Source organism: Saimiri boliviensis, chromosome 2 (genome assembly GCF_048565385.1).
Source record: "Saimiri boliviensis isolate mSaiBol1 chromosome 2, mSaiBol1.pri, whole genome shotgun sequence".
NCBI classification, from domain to species: Eukaryota; Metazoa; Chordata; class Mammalia; order Primates; family Cebidae; genus Saimiri; species Saimiri boliviensis.
In genome coordinates, this window is record NC_133450.1 from 75,823,852 (window position 1) to 75,842,738 (window position 18,887).

The window sequence follows — 18,887 nt, forward strand, 5'->3', positions numbered from 1 at the left end:
TCTTGTTGCCCAGGCTGGAGTGCAATGGCAAAATCTCAGCTCACCACAACTTCCATCTCCTAGGTTCAAGTGATTCTCCTGCCTCAGTCTCCCAAGTACCTGGGATTACAGGCATGCACCACCATGCCCAGTTAATTTTGTATTTTTAGTAGAGATGGGGTTTCTCCATGTTGGTCAGGCTGGTCTCGAACTCCTCACCTCAGGTGATCACCCGCCTTGGACTTCCAAAGTGCTAGGATTACAGGGATAAGCCACTGTTCTGGCTGATGTGCTTTTATTTTTAAAGAAAAAATAGAAATTGGTGAGGAGAGAAAAACATTTTTGCAAATGTCTTTAAAATCTAGCCTTATCAGCTGAATTCTCTTATTTGCTTCTGAGTGTAATCTCACAATATCACACATCAGAAAGCCAAAAACTCCACCAAACACTGAGAGAATGAGTCAATACAAATACAATTTTAATATGATTAGGAAAAAATTATTGATCTCATGGAACTCCTGAAGGGATCATGGGGACCTCAGATGTCCCCAGGTCACACTTCGAGAATTGCTGTGTTAAAGTACATTTATTATTTACTAACAATTGATTTTTAATGGATAAACATTTAATAGAGTAAGATAAAATAGAATTTTAAAAATTCTAAGTGCATTTCCATGTGATTATATACCGCTAGAGAAAAATTCAATGAAATTTCTCAGTACCCCTAAAATATGAGATACTTCTTATTAACTTAGAAGAAACATTTATTTTAAAAGTTAACCTGTGGGAAAGAATTGGCAGAAAGAACTTAGCCCCTGAGTGGATAGACTAAATGTCGTAAAAAGACAGAACAAAGTAAAGTAAAATATAATTTGTATGCAATATCAATTATATTCATCTTAGATCTTATATAGAATTTGAAAGCCAAGAATGTTAAAGAAACTAACTTCTCCAAAGAAATAGTAGTAGGTGTACCCAGTTTAATTTGAAAACATTTTACAAAATAAATGTGATTAAAATAGAAAAGTAGATTGCATTTATTACTGTAATAATGTCTCATATAAAAAATTAATACAACGGTGGCATTAAATCCCATTTGATAATTCTTTTAAATAGGATTAAAAGTATTGAGAATAATTCACTTGATTTGTATCACCTGGAATTCATTGCATTAAATTTCAGACGGGTCAAAGGACTACCTAAAGTCTTTGGGACATTTACTTCCGTCTTGGTGGAGGAGATAATATTTGGCTCTTTTTTCAAAATTACTAGAGATTACTAGAAAGATAGAACTTGCGATTAGTCTGTGTGATTAGTCTTAGTGATACTCTTAAGATATACTCTAACAGTATACTGAAGTGAAGTAAGATAATGGCGAAATTATGGCATATATAAATGTTAAATCAGGGATTCTAATCTTTTGGCTTTCTTGGACCACACTGGAAGAAGAATTGTCTTGGGCCACACATAAAATATGCTAACACTAACAATAGTTGATGAGCTTTAAAAAAATTGCAAAAAACTGAGTGTTTTAAGAAAGTTTACAAATTTGTGTTGGGCCACATTCAAAGCCATCTTGGGCTGCATGTTACCCATGGGCTGCAGGTTGGACAAGCTTGTGTTAAAGCCTTGTTATCTGAAATATTTAAAGTCTGGATACAACTTTATTACTGACAGAAACAGAGGAGCATACATTTTAACAAGAAGAAAGGTATTGTACAGCTCCATTATTAAAGAAATATAAATTTAAATTTAAGATAGAATTGTAAAGCTTGTGGTGTTGACATGACTTTTGTAAAACAAAAACTCCTTTATCACTTCAATGATACTCTAAGATTAAGATTCTTTGTTTTTTGGCAGTAAATGTGACAATTCTTTGTTTTAGGAAATAACTCCAAAACAGTATAATTTATATAGAAGGTTCATAAAAATCCTGTAAGGTTTAAATTATTTTAGAAGAAAAATAATAGTTTGCTGTAACTTTTTTTTCTCTAAAGAAACAAGGTCCAACTAATCCAATGCTATTTCATCTTGTTCGAGACGTCAAACAGGTAAGAAATCATTTGTGTTTTTGAAAAATGTTATTTTTAATACAATAATCAGAATGTTATTTTAAGAAATCATTTATACTTCATCTTTTTTTTCTTTTCTTTTCTTTTCTTTTTTTTTTTTTTTTTTTTTTTGAGAAGGAGTTTCACTCTTGTTACCCAGGCTGGAGTGCAGTGGCGTGATCTCGGCTCACCGCAACCTCCGTCTTCTGGGTTCAGGCAATTCTCCTGCCTCAGCCTCCTGAGTAGCTAGGATTACAGGCACGTGCCACCATGCCCAGCTAATTTTTTGTATTTTTAATAGAGACGGGGTTTCACCATATTGACCAGGATGGTCTCGATCTCTTGACCTCGTGATCCACCCGCCTCGGCCTCCCAAAGTGCTTACTTCACCTTTTTAAAAACAATCAAACATACATTTTTTTTTTTTTTTGAGACGGAGTTTCGTTCTTGTTACCCAGGCTGGAGTGCAATGGCGTGATCTCAGCTCACCACGCCCTCCGCCTCCTGGGTTCAGGCAATTCTCCTGCCTCAGCTTCCTGAGTAGCTGGGATTACAGGCACGTGCCACCATGCCGAGCTAATTTTTTGTATTTTTAATAGAGACGGGGATTCACCATGTTGACCAGGATGGTCTCGATCTCTTGACCTTGTGATCCACCCGTCTTGGCCTCCTAAAGTGCTTACTTCATCTTTAAAAAAAACAAAAAACAAAAAAAAAAAAGATTTTTTTTTTTGGGAGACAGTTTCGCTCTTGTTACCCAGGCTGGAGCGCAATGGTGCGATCTCTGCTCACTGCAAACTCCACCTCCTGGGTTCCTGGGTTCAGGCAGTTCTCCTGCCTCAGCATCCTGAGTAGCTGGGATTGCAGGCACATGCCACCATGCCCAGCTAATTTTTTGTATTTTTAGTAGAGACGGAGTTTCACCATGTTGACCAGGATGGTCTGGATCTCTTGACCTCGTGATCCACCCGCCTCGGCCTCCCAAAGTGTTGGGATTACAGGCTTGAGCCACCGCGCCCGGCAAAATACAACATTTAAATCCATTTTCCTTCTCCTTCTCTACTCCGCATTTCTGTCCCCCACCGTAGGCAGCTATTAATCTAATGATTTGCCTATTTGGGCATTTCATATCAATTTGATTTGGTCTTTTAAAATAATCAAAGTTCCCCCCCTTTCCCCTAGAAATCTTAAATAATGGGGAGACCTAAGACCATGTTTCTAAACCATGATTTACTTATGTGCCTCAGAAGAAGGCATTACGTTAGTTAAAATTTTGAAAACAAGTATGAGAGTTTGCATACATTGTTGTTACACTGGTGGCTATAATAGGCCCTATTTTTTAATTTCTATAAGTGATAAATCCTAAAATAAAGTCAGTAATTGAATATTTTGATTCAAATTGATAACTTGAGTTTTATGATTTACCAGTATAGTTTGAAAACTTGATCATCATGACATTTGTTAGATTATTCACATTATTTTACTTATTTCCTATTCAAATGGGTTCATACCATAATGGCATTTGTTATTTTTAATAAATAATGAAGAATATCATAGGTTTCATTCTCAATCTTACAGCGTATTTTGAGGTTGCTTTAGTTAAAACCAAAAATCTTGTATTCAAGATGGAAATGATGTATTTTGATTTATTTTCAAATTAGAGATTCAAAGGATATAGCTGTCTAGAAATTAGAAATTTCACAGGTAAAACCAAGTTTTTTTTTTTCCACTCTTGTTGCCCATGGTAGAGTGCAGTGATGCAATCTTGGCTCACTGCAACCTCCACCTTCTGGGTTCAAGCCATTCTTCTGCCTCAGTCTCCTGAGTAGCTGGGATTACAGGCACCCGCCACCACGCCCAGCTAATTTTTGCATTTTTAATAGAGTCGAGATTTCACCGTGTTGGCCAGGCTGGTCTCGAACTTCTGACCTCAGGTGATCCACCCACCTCAGCCTCCCAAAGTGTTAGGATTACAGGCACTGCACCTGGCGAAACCAAGTTATTAAAAATACAGACATTTAAAAAAAAACAACCAAGTTCATGACATTATAATCTGGAAAATCAAAAAAATATTGATGGTAAGAGGATAGAATTAGTTAATAAATACAAATTATCTGATGATTAAATCTCTTTAAGATTATTTAATAAAATTAACCAGTTTTTAAATTTTGAAACAGGCAGTCTTTCCAGACTCCCTAATGGTATTTGTTCCAAAAGTGCATTTGTAAATTGCCATGGGGAAAATGAAGTCTTAGCTTTAAACATTTCAAGTGGTAGTTAATTCCTTGACAACACTATAAAAACCTGTAATATCACCAGTATAATTTTGGTTAAAAAAAAATACTTACATTAGGCGAGGCGCAGCTCACGCCTGTAATCCCAGCACTTTGGAAAGCTGAGGTGGGTGGATCATGAGGTAAGGAGATCGAGACCATCCTGCCAACGTTTCTACTAAAACACAAAAAAATTAGCCAGTTTTGCTGGTGCATGCCTGTAGTCCCAGCTACTCAGGAGGATGAAGCAGGGGAATTGCTTGAACCTGGGAGGCGGACATCGCAGTAAGCTGAGATCGTGCCACTGCACTCCAGCCTGCTGGCAGAGCAACACTCCGTCTCAAAAACAAAAAACTTGTGTTTCTGGGCCAGTTTGGAAATAAAACACAGCATTATTTTTGTAGGAAAATGCTATTTTTATATATATTACAGTCAAAATGGAATAGTTGGCTGATCAGCAGTTCCATTGTCTCTTATGTGTGAAGTATTGGGGCAATGGAGAGATGAAATTGTTATCTTCCTGCTTTAGGTCATGCTCCTGTCTCAAGGCACACCTTTGAGACCTGAGAACTTCAGAATCTCATATTTTCACAGAGGAAATAGAGAAACAAGAATTTATTTCTCCTGTAAAGATAGCTGCTAGCAACCCTCGCTTCTTTTTTTTTTTTTTTTTTTGAGACCAAGTCCCACTCTGTCTTCCAGGCTGGAGTACAGTGTTACAATCTTGGTTCATTGCAACTTCCATCTCCTGGGTTCACGCCTCAGCCTCCTGAGTAGCTGGGACTACAGGCACGTGTCACCATGCCTAGCTAAATTTTTTATATTTTTAATTGAGACGGGTTTCACCATGTTGGTTAGACTGATTTCGAACTCCTGACCTCAGGTGATCCACTCATCTTGGCCTCCCAAAGTGCTGGGATTACAGGCGTGAGTCACTGCACCCGATCCTTGCTGCTTTTAAGAAGTAAACATTTGTCATTTTGGAAAGTGGGCCTATTCCTAGGCAGGGCATTGCACTATTGAGAAATACTATCTGATCTATTTAAAACAAATGTTTTATTTCTAGGGAAATCTTCCTCCAGGATATAAGATCACTCTAATTGATATAGGACTTGTTATTGAATATCTCATGGGAGGAACCTACAGATGCACCTACACTAAAAAACGTTTTCGATTAATATATAATAGTCTTGGTGGAAATAATCGGGTATGTAAATTTTGGGGGGAATCTATATATGTGCTTTAACATTAATGCATGCACTTTAAATGTTAAGAATTAACATTAGAATGGGGAAAGTAACATTGTCATAAAATTGAAGATTTTCAACTTAGAGTAATTAGAAATATTTTGTCATCAAAATCCTAAACCAGTCATATTTTCTGTGCATACTCAAACATTTCCACGCATATATAAATTCTTGAATTTTTATAACATGTCAGCTTGTTAAAATCTATAAAAGCTAATAAGATCTCATTTTCCAGAGGTCTGGCCGAAATACCTCCAGCAGCACTCCTCAGTTGCGAAAGAATCATGAATCTTTTGGCAATAGGGCAGATAAAAAGGAAAAAATGAGGCATAATCATTTCATTAAGACGGCACAGCCCTACCGACCAAAGGTAAATTTACTTAAAATACTATTCTTTCTGGATTTTTATTTTCTTATTTCTAAATTATTTAGTATTAAACAAAAAAACCTGATTGATTTAGTAAAAAATTCTCTTTCATTTTTGGATATGTCTTAGAATTGTCACTTTCTCATATACAGAGATACTCATTATAAGTTAATGATTCAGTTACATTTTCATATTTAGCTATGATATAACCAAATTAAAATGTTTTAGAAAGGTTTACCTGATCCCTTTAATTCCAGTTTTACTTAAGTAAGAACATACATGACAAAAATGTTATTTAACCTTTTATTAAAATTATGTTTTGTTAGAATATTAGTTGAAATGTTTAGGCACTTAAATTTTGGAAAATGTTCATTGCAAAAACATTTTTGTTGAAATAGATTTTTATAAAATGAATTATGAGCTATAATAAAAATCAAGTTTATAAAATTTATGCTATTACGTGCAGTTTTATGGATCTGAATAAGGTAAAGGATATTTTATTAAAATTTTCACTGATGTAATTTTATATGGCCTTATTATATAATGAGCTTCATAACTTTATTTTTCCTGCAAGATTGATACAGTTATGGAAGAAGGAAAGAAGAAAAGAACCAAAGATGAAATTGTAGACATTGATGATCCTGAAACCAAGCGCTTTCCTTATCCACTTAACGAACTTTTAATTTGGGCTTGCCTTATGAAGAGGCAGGTCATGGCCCGTTTTTTATGGCAACATGGTGAAGAATCAATGGCTAAAGCATTAGTTGCCTGTAAGATCTATCGTTCAATGGCATATGAAGCAAAGCAGAGTGACCTGGTAGATGACACTTCAGAAGAACTGAAACAGTATTCCAAGTAAGTGATATTTTATAATTTTAAAACACTTTAAAAATTCAAAGTAGATATTGTTTGAGTGGCTGTTACAGTGCCACGTACTTAATGGTGATGCATTTATATGTATAATCTTACTGGTACAATTGACAGAACATTATTTTTCCTTTTCTTACTGAGTCTCTGTCTGTCACCCAGAGTAGAGTTCAGTGGCGTGATCTCAGCTCACCGCAACCTCCGCCTCCTGGGTTCAGGCAATTCTCCTGCCTCAGCCTCCCAAGTAGCTGGGATTACAGGCACGTGCCACCACGCCCAGCTAATTTTTGTATTTTTAGTATAGATGGGGTTTCACCCTCTTGGTCAGGCTGGTCTCGAACTCCTAACCTCACAATTCATCCGTCTTGGCCTCCCAAAGTGCTGAGATTACAGGCATGAGCTACTGCGCCTGACTGGAAAATTCTTTTTTAAGCATATTATTTGTTTAATTGAGAAATAAACTTTCTGCCTCTATATATGCAAAAGAGGCTATTATATTGTTTGCAACTCCAGAGTTAAATATTTCAGCCAGAAAGAAGAAGTGCAGCCTGGGCAGCATAGGGAGACCCTGTCTCTACATGAAATTTAAAAATTAGCTGGGTGTGGTGGCACTTGCCTGTGGTTCCAGCTGCTCAGGAGGTTGAGTCTGCAGTGAGCTGTGATCATGCCACTGCACTCCAGCCTGGGTGACAGAGCGAGACCCTGTCTCAAAAGAAAGAAGAAATGCCAGAAGTCATTTTAATTTTTGCTAATAGTAGCAATTATATTGGGAAAAGTTCCATTTGAATTGGTAAAGAAAGGGCAGAAGTGAGGTTGGAGCTATGTTTTTTTTTTTTTTTTTTTTTTTTTTTGAGACGGAGTTTCGCTCTTGTTACCCAGGCTGGAGTGCAGTGGCGCAATCTCGGCTCACTGCAACCTCCGCCTCCTGGGTTCAGGCAATTCTCCTGCCTCAGCCTCCTGAGTAGCTGGGATTACAGGCACGCGCCACCACGCCCAGCTAATTTTTTTTGTATTTTTAGTAGAGACGGGGTTTCACCATGTTGACCAGGATGGTCTCGATCTCTCGACCTCGTGATCCACCCGCCTCGGCCTCCCAAAGTGCTGGGATTACAGGCTTGAGCCACCGCGCCCGGCGGAGCTATGTTTTAAGAAGATAGACTGAATTCAAGTGGGAGGGCACTTGAGAAGCTAGAACTACATACATAGAATAGTGACATAGTTCATAAAAATTTACAATTTACTTAGGGGGCAGTATTGGAATGTAAACTGGGAAAGTAGTTTGTAGAAGTTTTCTAATATATAACTGACACTTCCGTCTGCCCAAGTGGCATCTTTAGAGGACAGTGACAATTGTTATTGAAAATAACTCTAGCAGGGATCCTATGGTTACTTAGTTGGACTTCAAAACTGGGATGTTTCTTGTAATTAAGTTAGTCCCTAGTCACATCGTTCTTTCTCTCTACCAGGTACCAACTATTTTCTGTGTTTGAAATACTGCATACACTTTTTTGAACAGCACATTGTAGCATTGTGAGTTTTGATTCCCTTTGAGATTATAGTTTGATTTCTAGGACCGGGAGAAAGTGCTCTGGATTCATGTTTTCAGTCTTATACATAATGTGACATATTTTAATATTTTGTGATTTCCTCATAGATGTAGATGTCTGAAAACATAGAGTCATGGTTTTAGTGCCTCGTGATTCTGTAAGTGTGTGTGAAACTATTAAAAAGTAGAGAGTAGGGGCCGGGCGCGGTGGCTCACGCCTGTAATCCCAGCACTTTGGGAGGCCGAGGCGGGTGGATCACGAGGTCAAGAGATCGAGACCATTCTGGTCAACATGGTGAAACCCTGTCTCTACTAAAAATACTAAAAATTAGCTGGGCGTGGTGGCGCGTGCCTGTAATCCCAGCTACTCAGGAGGCTGAGGCAGGAGAATTGCCTGAACCCAGGAGGCGGAGGTTGCGGTGAGCCAAGATCGCGCCATTGCACTCCAGCCTGGGTAACAAGAGCGAAACTCCGTCTCAAAAAAAAAAAAAAAAAAAAAAAGAGTATTATTAATGTATGTAAGAATAGTGGTTTAAAATTGTAGTTTGTTAATCTGAGTATGTTTTGGCTTTTATCTTTTTATAGTGATTTTGGTCAGTTGGCTGTTGAATTATTAGAACAGTCCTTCAGACAAGATGAAACCATGGCTATGAAATTGCTCACTTATGAACTGAAGAACTGGAGTAATTCAACCTGCCTTAAGTTAGCAGTTTCTTCAAGACTTAGACCTTTTGTAGCCCACACCTGTACACAAATGTTGTTATCTGATATGTGGATGGGAAGGCTGAATATGAGGAAAAATTCCTGGTACAAGGTATACTTTAGAAACAATTTGATATAAAGTGTGTGATTAGATAAAAAGAACAGAGGAATTAGTCTAAATATATAGTAAAATGTCTTGATGTGTGGTGGTAATGGTGGGGAGTATGGGCAGTGAGATGGAGAAGGGTGATTGGCATTTCATCCCAAGTAGCATAATGGGCTTCTTTCTTCCTCCTGTTCTTTACTCTTGAATCCTTTTTAGATGTGTATAATGATTATGGCCTCTCTTTGAGCTAGAAGGGCAACAAATGGGAAATATTGAAGATTATGGCCCTGAGCAGCCATGAAAAAAAGTTACTGTTTTATGAAAGGATTATTCTCAAATTCTGAAATTCCAGACCTATCTAATAACTTAATAGTCTGTTACTTTTAAGTTACTTTAAAGTATATTGAATGAGTATATTCATATACTCAGTTTATACTTATAGATAAGCATATCCATGTGCCCAGTTTTTATGATCAAGAACTTGAGTAAAATGGCATGTACTTTTAGTTTTGTTATGGTGATAGATACTGCTTTGGATTTTGCTTTTTGTTCTCTTCTATCTTTTAAAATAAGGTGCAGAAATGTAGGAGGCAGAAATCAGGCAAATAGTTTAACTGTAGGCTCTTGAATAACCAGCAGAATCTCTGTTACACAATTATGATTTCTTCATGCTTTGGAATTTTGCAAGTAATAAGTAAAATTTTAGAAATAAACCATTTTGTTTGTAGAGGTATGAGCTGAGTAATCATGTTATGACATGGAACACTTGAAAAGAGATTTAGGATAAAGTTAAGCACATAGCACCTTTATAAGGCTTGAATTTTGTTTAAACAAAATGTGTTTTCTGAACGAATTGTAATCTGATTTTATGTAAAGGACAAGTCTATAATAATTATTTAATCTATCCTATACCTGTATTATCATAATAATCAAATGTTTTGTTAACAGTTCAACTTGGACATGAACTTTCTGTTTTTTTCCCCACCACTACTAGGGGCAAAATGGCTAATAATATAAGATATTTAATATCTTTGTTTTTATTCTTGAAGGCCATTCATTTTAAAATGCAAAATTATGTTTCTAAAAATTTTAGGTCATACTAAGCATTTTAGTTCCACCTGCCATATTACTGCTAGAATATAAAACTAAGGCTGAAATGTCCCATATTCCACAATCTCAAGATGCTCATCAGATGACAATGGATGACAGTGAAAACAACTTTAAGAACATAACAGAAGAGATCCCCATGGTAAGCAGGAAAACATTTTAAAGTAAATATAAGTTTGTTCTGAATAATTGTACAATAATTTTTTTTTAATTTTAGGAAGTATTTAAAGAAGTAAGGATTTTGGATAGTAATGAAGGAAAGAATGAAATGGAGATACAAATAAAATCAAAAAAGCTTCCAATCACACGAAAGTTTTATGCCTTTTATCATGCACCAATTGTAAAATTCTGGTTTAACACGGTATGTTTTTAAATTACGCAAGTATAATGTTTTTAAGAGATAGACTTTGAGGGACCCTTGGTTCAGAATACATACTAATCTTGATATAACTTAGATCACTGAAAAGGCATTCTGCATTTAAAAGAGTGATACGTTTGCTTTAGTTTAATTTACATTGTCAACATCTAGAGTGATAAACACTAACAAATTTTAGTTCTCATTGGAAACAAAAATGTACTTAACAAATAGATGATAACCACTGGCCTTTGTAAGTTGGTAGCAAATACTAATTATCTACTAAAAATAGTGGTAAAAGATGGACTAAAAGAGATTCTGATATACACTTACAATTTTTTGTGCTTTAAGATTTTGCAGGTAATACATAAAAGTCTAGAAATAAACCTATTTACAGTGTTAATTGATGATGCTAAAAAGTAATCCAGATCATTTGTATGGTTTTACCTGTGGCTTATTTCTTTAATTATATTTAAGTGTATGCTTGATTACCTGCCATATAATTGCTTTATGGAAAAATTGATTTTACTAGCATATTAAAGAGCATATGTCCATAGAACGATGGCCTCACCTATTATTTTAGTTGAAATGTAGGTGTTTATATGTTGTTTTGGTTGTTTTGCATGGTGGACAATGAGCACCAGGAAAGATAGTTGGCTATCTTGCTGGTGCCACTCTCCCTACATGGACCAACCTGAAGGAACAGGTGATGCAGTAAATGAGATTAGCTCCTCCTTTTTTTTTTTTTTTTTTTTTTGAGACGGAGTTTCGCTCTTGTTACCCAGGCTGGAGTGCAATGGCGCGATCTCGGCTCACCGCAACCTCCGCCTCCTGGGTTCAGGCAATTCTCCTGCCTCAGCCTCCTGAGTAGCTGGGATTACAGGCACGTGCCACCATGCCCAGCTAATTTTTTGTATTTTTAGTAGAGACGGGGTTTCACCATGTTGACCAGGATGGTCTCGATCTCTCGACCTCATGATCTACCCGCCTCCGCCTCCCAAAGTGCTGGGATTACAAGCTTGAGCCACCGCGCCCGGCCTTAGCTCCTCCTTTTAACCAGGGGCTGAATAAATGAGTTCTTAATTCCTCTTCTTAGGAAAACCCTTAATTAAGATGTTTTTAATTTTGTTGTTGTTGTGGAGTTTTTTTCATTTTCATGAATAAGAATTTGTTTCTTTGGCAATTGCTTTTTCACCCGCACACATGACCATAAACCTAAGACTAACATTTCCTTACTTCTCTATATGAAAATGTTCTTCTTATTCCTTCCTATTCAGAGGCTGAAATTGCAGATATCAGTTATCTGATCTAATCTCCAAATTCTGTCCCCACTAATGAAACTAGCATAGTTTTCTTACATTTGCATTCATGTGAATGGCTACATTAAAATAGCCAATGTGGGTGACTACAGGAATTTCTCTCTTTATTGCAGTTTAGTTCCCTAGCCTGCCATAGATAATCAAATCAAGGATGTGACTTACTCTAGGACTGGTAGAGACAACAGAGAGATAAGAGGATTCTTAGCCATGATTTTTCAAGGGTCAATAATTGTGAATTTTTCTCTGAAATGAAATAAATATGTTTCTATACATACACTTAATCACCCCTCTATAACCTTTTGTAAAGAGTATTAAAGGTGGGCTCTTCCCTTAGCTGAGGGAAAGCTTCTTCACATGTTTTCCACTTTTTGAGTTTCAACTTTACTGACTGGGAGCTAAGAAAATACCAGTTGTCTTTTGCCCCTGCCCGCTCTGCCCTGCCCTGCCCTGCCCTGCTCTGCTCTGCTCTGCTCTGCTCTGTCCTCTTTCTCCCTCTTACCCTTCCCCTCCTGTCCTTCCCCACTTCTCTCTCCCAACCTTTTTTGAGACACAGTCTTGCTCTGTTACCCAGGCTAGAGTGTAATGGCGTGATCTCAGCTCACTGCAACCTCCACCTCCCAGGTTCAAACAATTCTCATGCCTCAGCCTCCCAAGTAGCTGGGATTACAGGCGTGCACCACCACGCCCGGCTAATTTTTGCTTTTTTGCTTTTTGTCAGTAGAGACAGGGTTTCGCCCTGTTGGCTAGGCTGGTCTCGAACCCCTGAACTCAGGTGATCCGCCTGCCTTGGCCTGCCAAAGTTCTGGAGTTACAGGCATGAGCCACTGTGCCCTGCCCAAGTTGTCTTTCTTAGGAATACTGTTTGGTTGGGAGAGGAAGGAGGCAGGAAGTATGTGTTCCTTAATGATTATGGTGGTGAAATTCTGCAGTAATTTTAATATATTAGGATACTCTAGGTATGAGTTAAATAGAATTGCGTGGCCTATGCTGAGAACATAAATCTGATTATAAAATCCCTTCTGTGGTACACTAAAGGTTGACAGAGTTGTAGAACAACAGATTTATAAGCTGGGGACCATTTATACTCCAGTTGCAGTGTCTTTGCTGAAGAAGAGAGGTATCTCAAACTGTTTTAAAGTAAGGGAAACTAGGGGATGATTCATGAAGATTCATTTAATGTCTGTTTTTGTGTGTACTTGAAAATGTTCATAATTAAAAGATTTATTTTGTAACCAGTGTTTATATAACCTTTACTTTTTTATTAGTTGGCATATTTGGGATTTCTGATGCTTTATACCTTTGTGGTTCTTGTACAAATGGAACAATTACCTTCAGTTCAAGAATGGATTGTTATTGCTTATATTTTTACTTATGCCATTGAGAAAGTCCGTGAGGTATGTCTTTAATTTTTTCTACCAGTAATTTACTGTATACATAGAGGAGTTTCTGGTTTTATTTGTTTGTTTGTTTTGGGTGTATATGTGTGTGTGGGGGGGTGTGATGACATTGTAGAAGTGTAGAACCTGTGTAATTTTACTGTTCCCAAAATAATGATGAAAAATAGAGATGTATGTATGCTGTATTCTTTGTTGCCATTATAAATAAAATGATTTGTGTCAGAAATGTAGCCTATAAAAATGTAGCTTATATTTTTGTTTTATTTCCTGAACATTCACATTTTTGTTCTCTATCACTCTTTAAAAGTATTAAGTGTATTTGATTAAATGATTTTTAATTTACCTACCTAATTTAGCCAATCAGGTAGGTAAATTATAAATAGGTTTTTAGGTCAGACTCAGTGGGTCACACCTGTAATCCCAGTGGTTTGGGAGGCTGAGGCAGTCATATCACTCTTGGTCAGGAACTCAAGACCAGTCTGGCCAACAGGGTGAAACCCCATCTCTACTAAAATATAAAAAATTAGCTGGGCATGGTAGCAGGTGCCTGTAATCCCAGCTACTCAGGAGACTGAGGCAGGAGAATTGTTTGCACCCCGCAGGTGGAGGTTGCAGTGAACCGAGATTGTGCCACTGCACTCCAGCCTAGGTGAAGGAGCGAGACTATCTCAAATAAAATAAAATAAATAGGTCCTTATTTTGCTTTTATATTGTACTACCTACTACAATGTACTGTATTGCCACGGAATGATTATTTAGATGTATATCCCTGTGTCTTTCCATTTTCAGTTTAAATTGTAAAGTTTGTAATCTGATTTTGAAGAAAATTTTTTCTTAAATATTTATACTTTGTTTTTGAAGTAGTAGGTACATGAATATTGTTTTATAGCATACTTGCATAAGTACCTCTGATTTATTTCATGTCTCTGCTTTACATTTAGAGAATACAAGAAATTGCAAAAATAACTAGAAGGCATTGGTACTTGTCTTTCACTTAGATATCATAGGAATTTCTTTTTTTTCTTTTCCAAACACCAACTCAAACCAGAAGGAATTTCTTATTAAATAGCTTATTTTGCATTTTAAATTCCTCTGAGTGTTATGGTCCATAGGTTTATTAAATCTGTTGTTTTATCAGCATGTTAGAAGAAATTGACTTGTTAAATGATAAAAGCAAATTGGAAAGCATTTTAAAATATGTATATTCATGAAATATTTCTGCAAGTGTTGATGAGACAATAATAATAGTGGTTGCCTCTAGTGGGAATAATAATTAATTGGTTTAAAGCAGAAGAGTGAAATTGAGACTTCATAGTATCTGTGATATACCATGAATTCTGAAGATGTGAACATGTTACTGTTCCTCCCAAAAGATAATTCTTAAAATCATATATTTAGGAGAAGGGGTATATGTTTTAAATAAGTTAGATAAATACAGCTACTTAAACCATTGAGTTATTTACTTTCTGCAAAGAAGGCATGTTTGGCAGCTACTACGAAGATATCCATGTGCTGCTTTAATTTGAAATACAACAATTTTTCAAAAGTATTTTACAATCCAGGTCTAGAGAACTGTGTTGTAATACTAGATTTTCAGCTGCTTAGTTGGATGAATCTCTTGAACCTGGGAGATGGAGGTTGTGATGAGCCAAGATTGTGCTGCTGCACTCCACCCTGGGCAACAGAGTGAGACTCTGTCTCAAAATAAATAAATAATTAAAAGCTATGTGAAGTTCTGCTGTAATGTTATAATTGAATGCTGTATGTGTTTTAATAGGAATAAATTGATTAAACTTTTTTTTGTTTCGTTTTTAAACCTTTAGATCTTTATGTCTGAAGCTGGGAAAATAAACCAGAAGATTAAAGTATGGTTTAGTGATTACTTCAATATCAGTGATACAATTGCCATAATTTCTTTCTTCATTGGATTTGGACTAAGATTTGGAGCAAAATGGAACTTTGCAAATGCATATGATAATCATATTTTTGTGGCTGGAAGATTAATTTACTGTCTTAACATAATATTTTGGTATGTGCGTTTGCTAGATTTTCTAGCTGTAAATCAACAGGCAGGACCTTATGTAATGATGATTGGAAAAATGGTAAGTTGAGAGATGTTTGATAAATACTCATGGGTTTATTGATTTTTTTAAAAAAAATCATGAAAGTGTTATTAACATAGTTTTATTTGAGCCAGTGAATGTCTTTAATTTTGTGTTTGTTTGCCTCATACTTCAAATCTACTATTCCTTAAGAGTTTTTCATGCTCACTTCTAATCCCCTACACCCACTTTGTGCTTTGTGAGATAATGTTAGCTATACCAATACTATTTATGGTTTATATCTTTGGGTAACTCCTTACTGTCTTCACTGATCCAGGCTATTTTTTCAAAAGTTAAATCCAGAATATCTAGTCTTTTCCTAAGATAATATGCCCAGTATTTTGCTTTTTTGCATAGTCTTATCTGAGTGGCAGGTTTTATTTATTTTTTTTTTTAATTTATTTTTTCTTTTCTTTTCTTTTTCTTTTTTTTTTTTTTTTGGAGAACGGGGTAGGTTTTATTTTTTTAAATCTAGATGTCAAGTTTAATGTGTAATTTTTTATACACTGAATCTAAAATATATTGGGTCTACTCCTTGCAATAATTCCTTTTGGTTTTCAGTGGCAAAAAAGGCAAAATTTGTAATACAGCTATTGCTATTCCTTATTCTAAAATTCTTGTTCTTCTAGGAAATTTCAGCAAATGTAGTCAAATCACCATTCAGAGACGTTGACTGTTAACAGTTTAGTATATATCTTTCCATCCCTCAAGACATGTATGAATGCATGTGTTTGTTTCAAACTTCTCGTGAATGAATATATGGTAGTTTTATCAAAATAGGCTTTAAAAATATATGCTATTTCTCAATTATTTTAAAATATTTGTCCCATTTTAATTAATACAAAAATCTATTCATAGTTTCTTATACTCCCTTAATCTTAGAAAATCAGTCTTCTAAATTAAATATTTCTTAAGTAACCTTACTAAGCTCACAAGATTATCTTTGCATCTTGAAAATAAGATTTTTAGGTTCCCTAAATATAAATTATTACATAATATTTGCTGTTTCACGCTGCACTATTCCTCTCCAAGAGAATGTAGCTTCCTCCCCTTAATTGAGAATTACTTGTGTACTGTTTTTCACATCCAATAAGTAGTACTCATTATTCATACGTTTTTGGCATTATTATTGTATTTCAAGGAAAAATAGGGCAATTAAGGTTTTTTGGTGAAGAATTGGGTTTAGCATAACATCTTAGCATGGAAAAAAGGTGTTGTAGCTCTTACTCCTTACCAGGTTATTTAGTGACTGAGTGGTATCTAGTTACTTTAATGGTAATTTAAATGGAAGAGTTATAAAGTACAGAAGTCTTTATTTGTGATCTTCTCTAGAACCACCCTCTACTCTGTCAGCTGGTCATTTTTTCCATCATTGTTTTTCCCTAGAGCTTCCCTTTACATCCCCTTCAGAAGTTTCATAACTGTGGTGGTTCTAATTTTAACGTTCATCATTTCATCATTGTGTATCTGTTTTATGTTAAGAGTTAAACTAAGCTGGGGCTACAAAGATGAATAAGACATGGTCCGGATCCTCGTGGAACTCAAAATTGAGTCTCTAAATATAGACCTGTGAACATTTTACATATTGAAAAATATGTAAAATGCAAAAATATAATATGTGAACCAATAAAAATTGTTATGTGAAGATAGAAGAGCTAGTAACCAATTCTGTCATGAAGGCTTTCACAAAGATTATGGCATTTCAAAGGAGTTTAGAAAATATATAGGATTTTTCTTCTGAGCAGGGAGTTTCTAACCAGAAGAAACAGCTTTGAAAAGCTTAAAGACAATAAAAGATTAAAAAGAAGAAACCTTAGCTGATGGGGAGGAAGGCAGCACATCACTGTCATGTGTGTACCTATGCAACAGTCTTGCATGTTCTTCCCATGTACCCCAAAACCTAAAATGCAATAAATAAAAAAAATAAAATAAGAAAAAAAAAAATAGAAGAAACCTCCCTCACATTTTATAGGCTAGTGCAAAAGTAATTACAAAAACTGCAGTTACTTTTATATCAACCTAATACATCTTTTAATAGCAAACTAATGAAAATCACATGGTAAATGCTAAACTTCTCCCACTCATTCTATATACATTATACATTGAAACTAATAATCCTCATTTTCTTAAATTTTACTTTAAGAATTGTCATTTTTATGAGCAAGCTGATAATCACATATTTTTAATTAATTAAATTTATATCAACCTCATGGAATGTGGTTGTCGTTTAGACTTTATGTGAAAAGGTTTGTGAAATCCAAAGAGGACTATGAATCATCAACCACAGACCATGAATAATTTTAGGTTACTTCAATACCGATTTGGGTTTCACTTGGAATATTTGACCTGGCTTTGTATTCTAAAATATGTCAAGTAGCATGGATAATGTTTTGATAAAATTTTTTTGCCTATTAAAATCTTTTATCCCAGTATATTTTTGGTTTGTTTTGCAATATTTTTTTAAATTTGAAAACATGCATTTTCTCAGTAATCTTCTCAAATGCTTAATGATGGCATTATTTGTCCATTTTGCATGTAAGAATATCCAGTTTAAGGATTTTGGAGAGTGTTAGGCCTCTGCAAGTCACAAAGACACAGCTCTTAATTTAAAAAGAAAATTTATTTGTTAATCTTAACACAATTTTAAAGACGAAGCATCAAGTCTAATCTCTTCATTTGAATTGACATTTTAAGACTCTCAGCTCTCCGCACAACTTTTCTTTCTAATCTTAAGCCTCCATAAAATTACTTTATCCAACCTTGACTGCTTATTTTCATATCTTGCCTTCCATTTCTACTGTCACTGTATATTTATATATTTTTAAAATATATGAAAATGTCATTATTTCTTTTGTCATTACAATTATTTTAAGTTCACAGGGTAATGTGCAGTTACTGTAAATGTATTCTCTTTTGCATGAAGCCGTTCTCCTCAGATGATTGTTTATGAATGAATATGTTGATAGAGTGAGAAAGCATTCACTTTTTTATATGTATATCCCCCCACACACACACTTTTTTTTTCCTTTGCTTTGAGACCGTGTCTCTCTCTGTTGCCCAGGCTGTAGTGAGTGGCACAGTCTCAGCTCAGTGCAGCCTCTGCCTTCTGGGTTCAAGTGATTCTCCTTCCTCAGCCTTGTGAGTAGCTGGGATTACAGGCATGTGTCACCATGCCTGGCTAATTTTTATATTTTTAGTAGAGACGGAGTTTCGCCATGTTGGCCAGACTGGTCTCAAACTCTTGACATCAAGTGATTCACCCGCCTCAGCCTCCTGAAGTGCTGAGATTACTGAATCACCCTGCCTGGCCATATATTCCCTTTTTTATATTGTCTAGGCTGGACAATAAGTAGTGCAGGCTGGAGAACTTATATACCTAAATAAGTAAATAGGAAGTAAAGTTTTATTATAATATTCTGCTTAATTCTTTGAATTTTTACATAATTATGTCAAAATACACACTGTGATT

At 35.6% G+C, this 18,887-nt stretch overlaps 1 protein-coding gene across 2 annotated transcripts in view; it reads left to right on the forward strand.

Annotated features, from left to right (window-relative positions):
• The window catches only part of TRPM7 (transient receptor potential cation channel subfamily M member 7), a 127,778-nt gene that overhangs the window by 67,884 nt on the left and 41,007 nt on the right, over positions 1-18,887 (forward strand). For both annotated transcript variants that reach the window (XM_010339488.3, XM_039469174.2), the window contains exons 13-21: positions 1,977-2,030; positions 5,370-5,510; positions 5,786-5,920; positions 6,492-6,772; positions 8,916-9,144; positions 10,232-10,387; positions 10,463-10,606; positions 13,185-13,313; positions 15,140-15,418. In XM_010339488.3, coding sequence (XP_010337790.1) covers positions 1,977-2,030; positions 5,370-5,510; positions 5,786-5,920; positions 6,492-6,772; positions 8,916-9,144; positions 10,232-10,387; positions 10,463-10,606; positions 13,185-13,313; positions 15,140-15,418 — 1,548 coding nt within the window. The remainder of the gene's footprint in view (positions 1-1,976; positions 2,031-5,369; positions 5,511-5,785; positions 5,921-6,491; positions 6,773-8,915; positions 9,145-10,231; positions 10,388-10,462; positions 10,607-13,184; positions 13,314-15,139; positions 15,419-18,887) is intronic.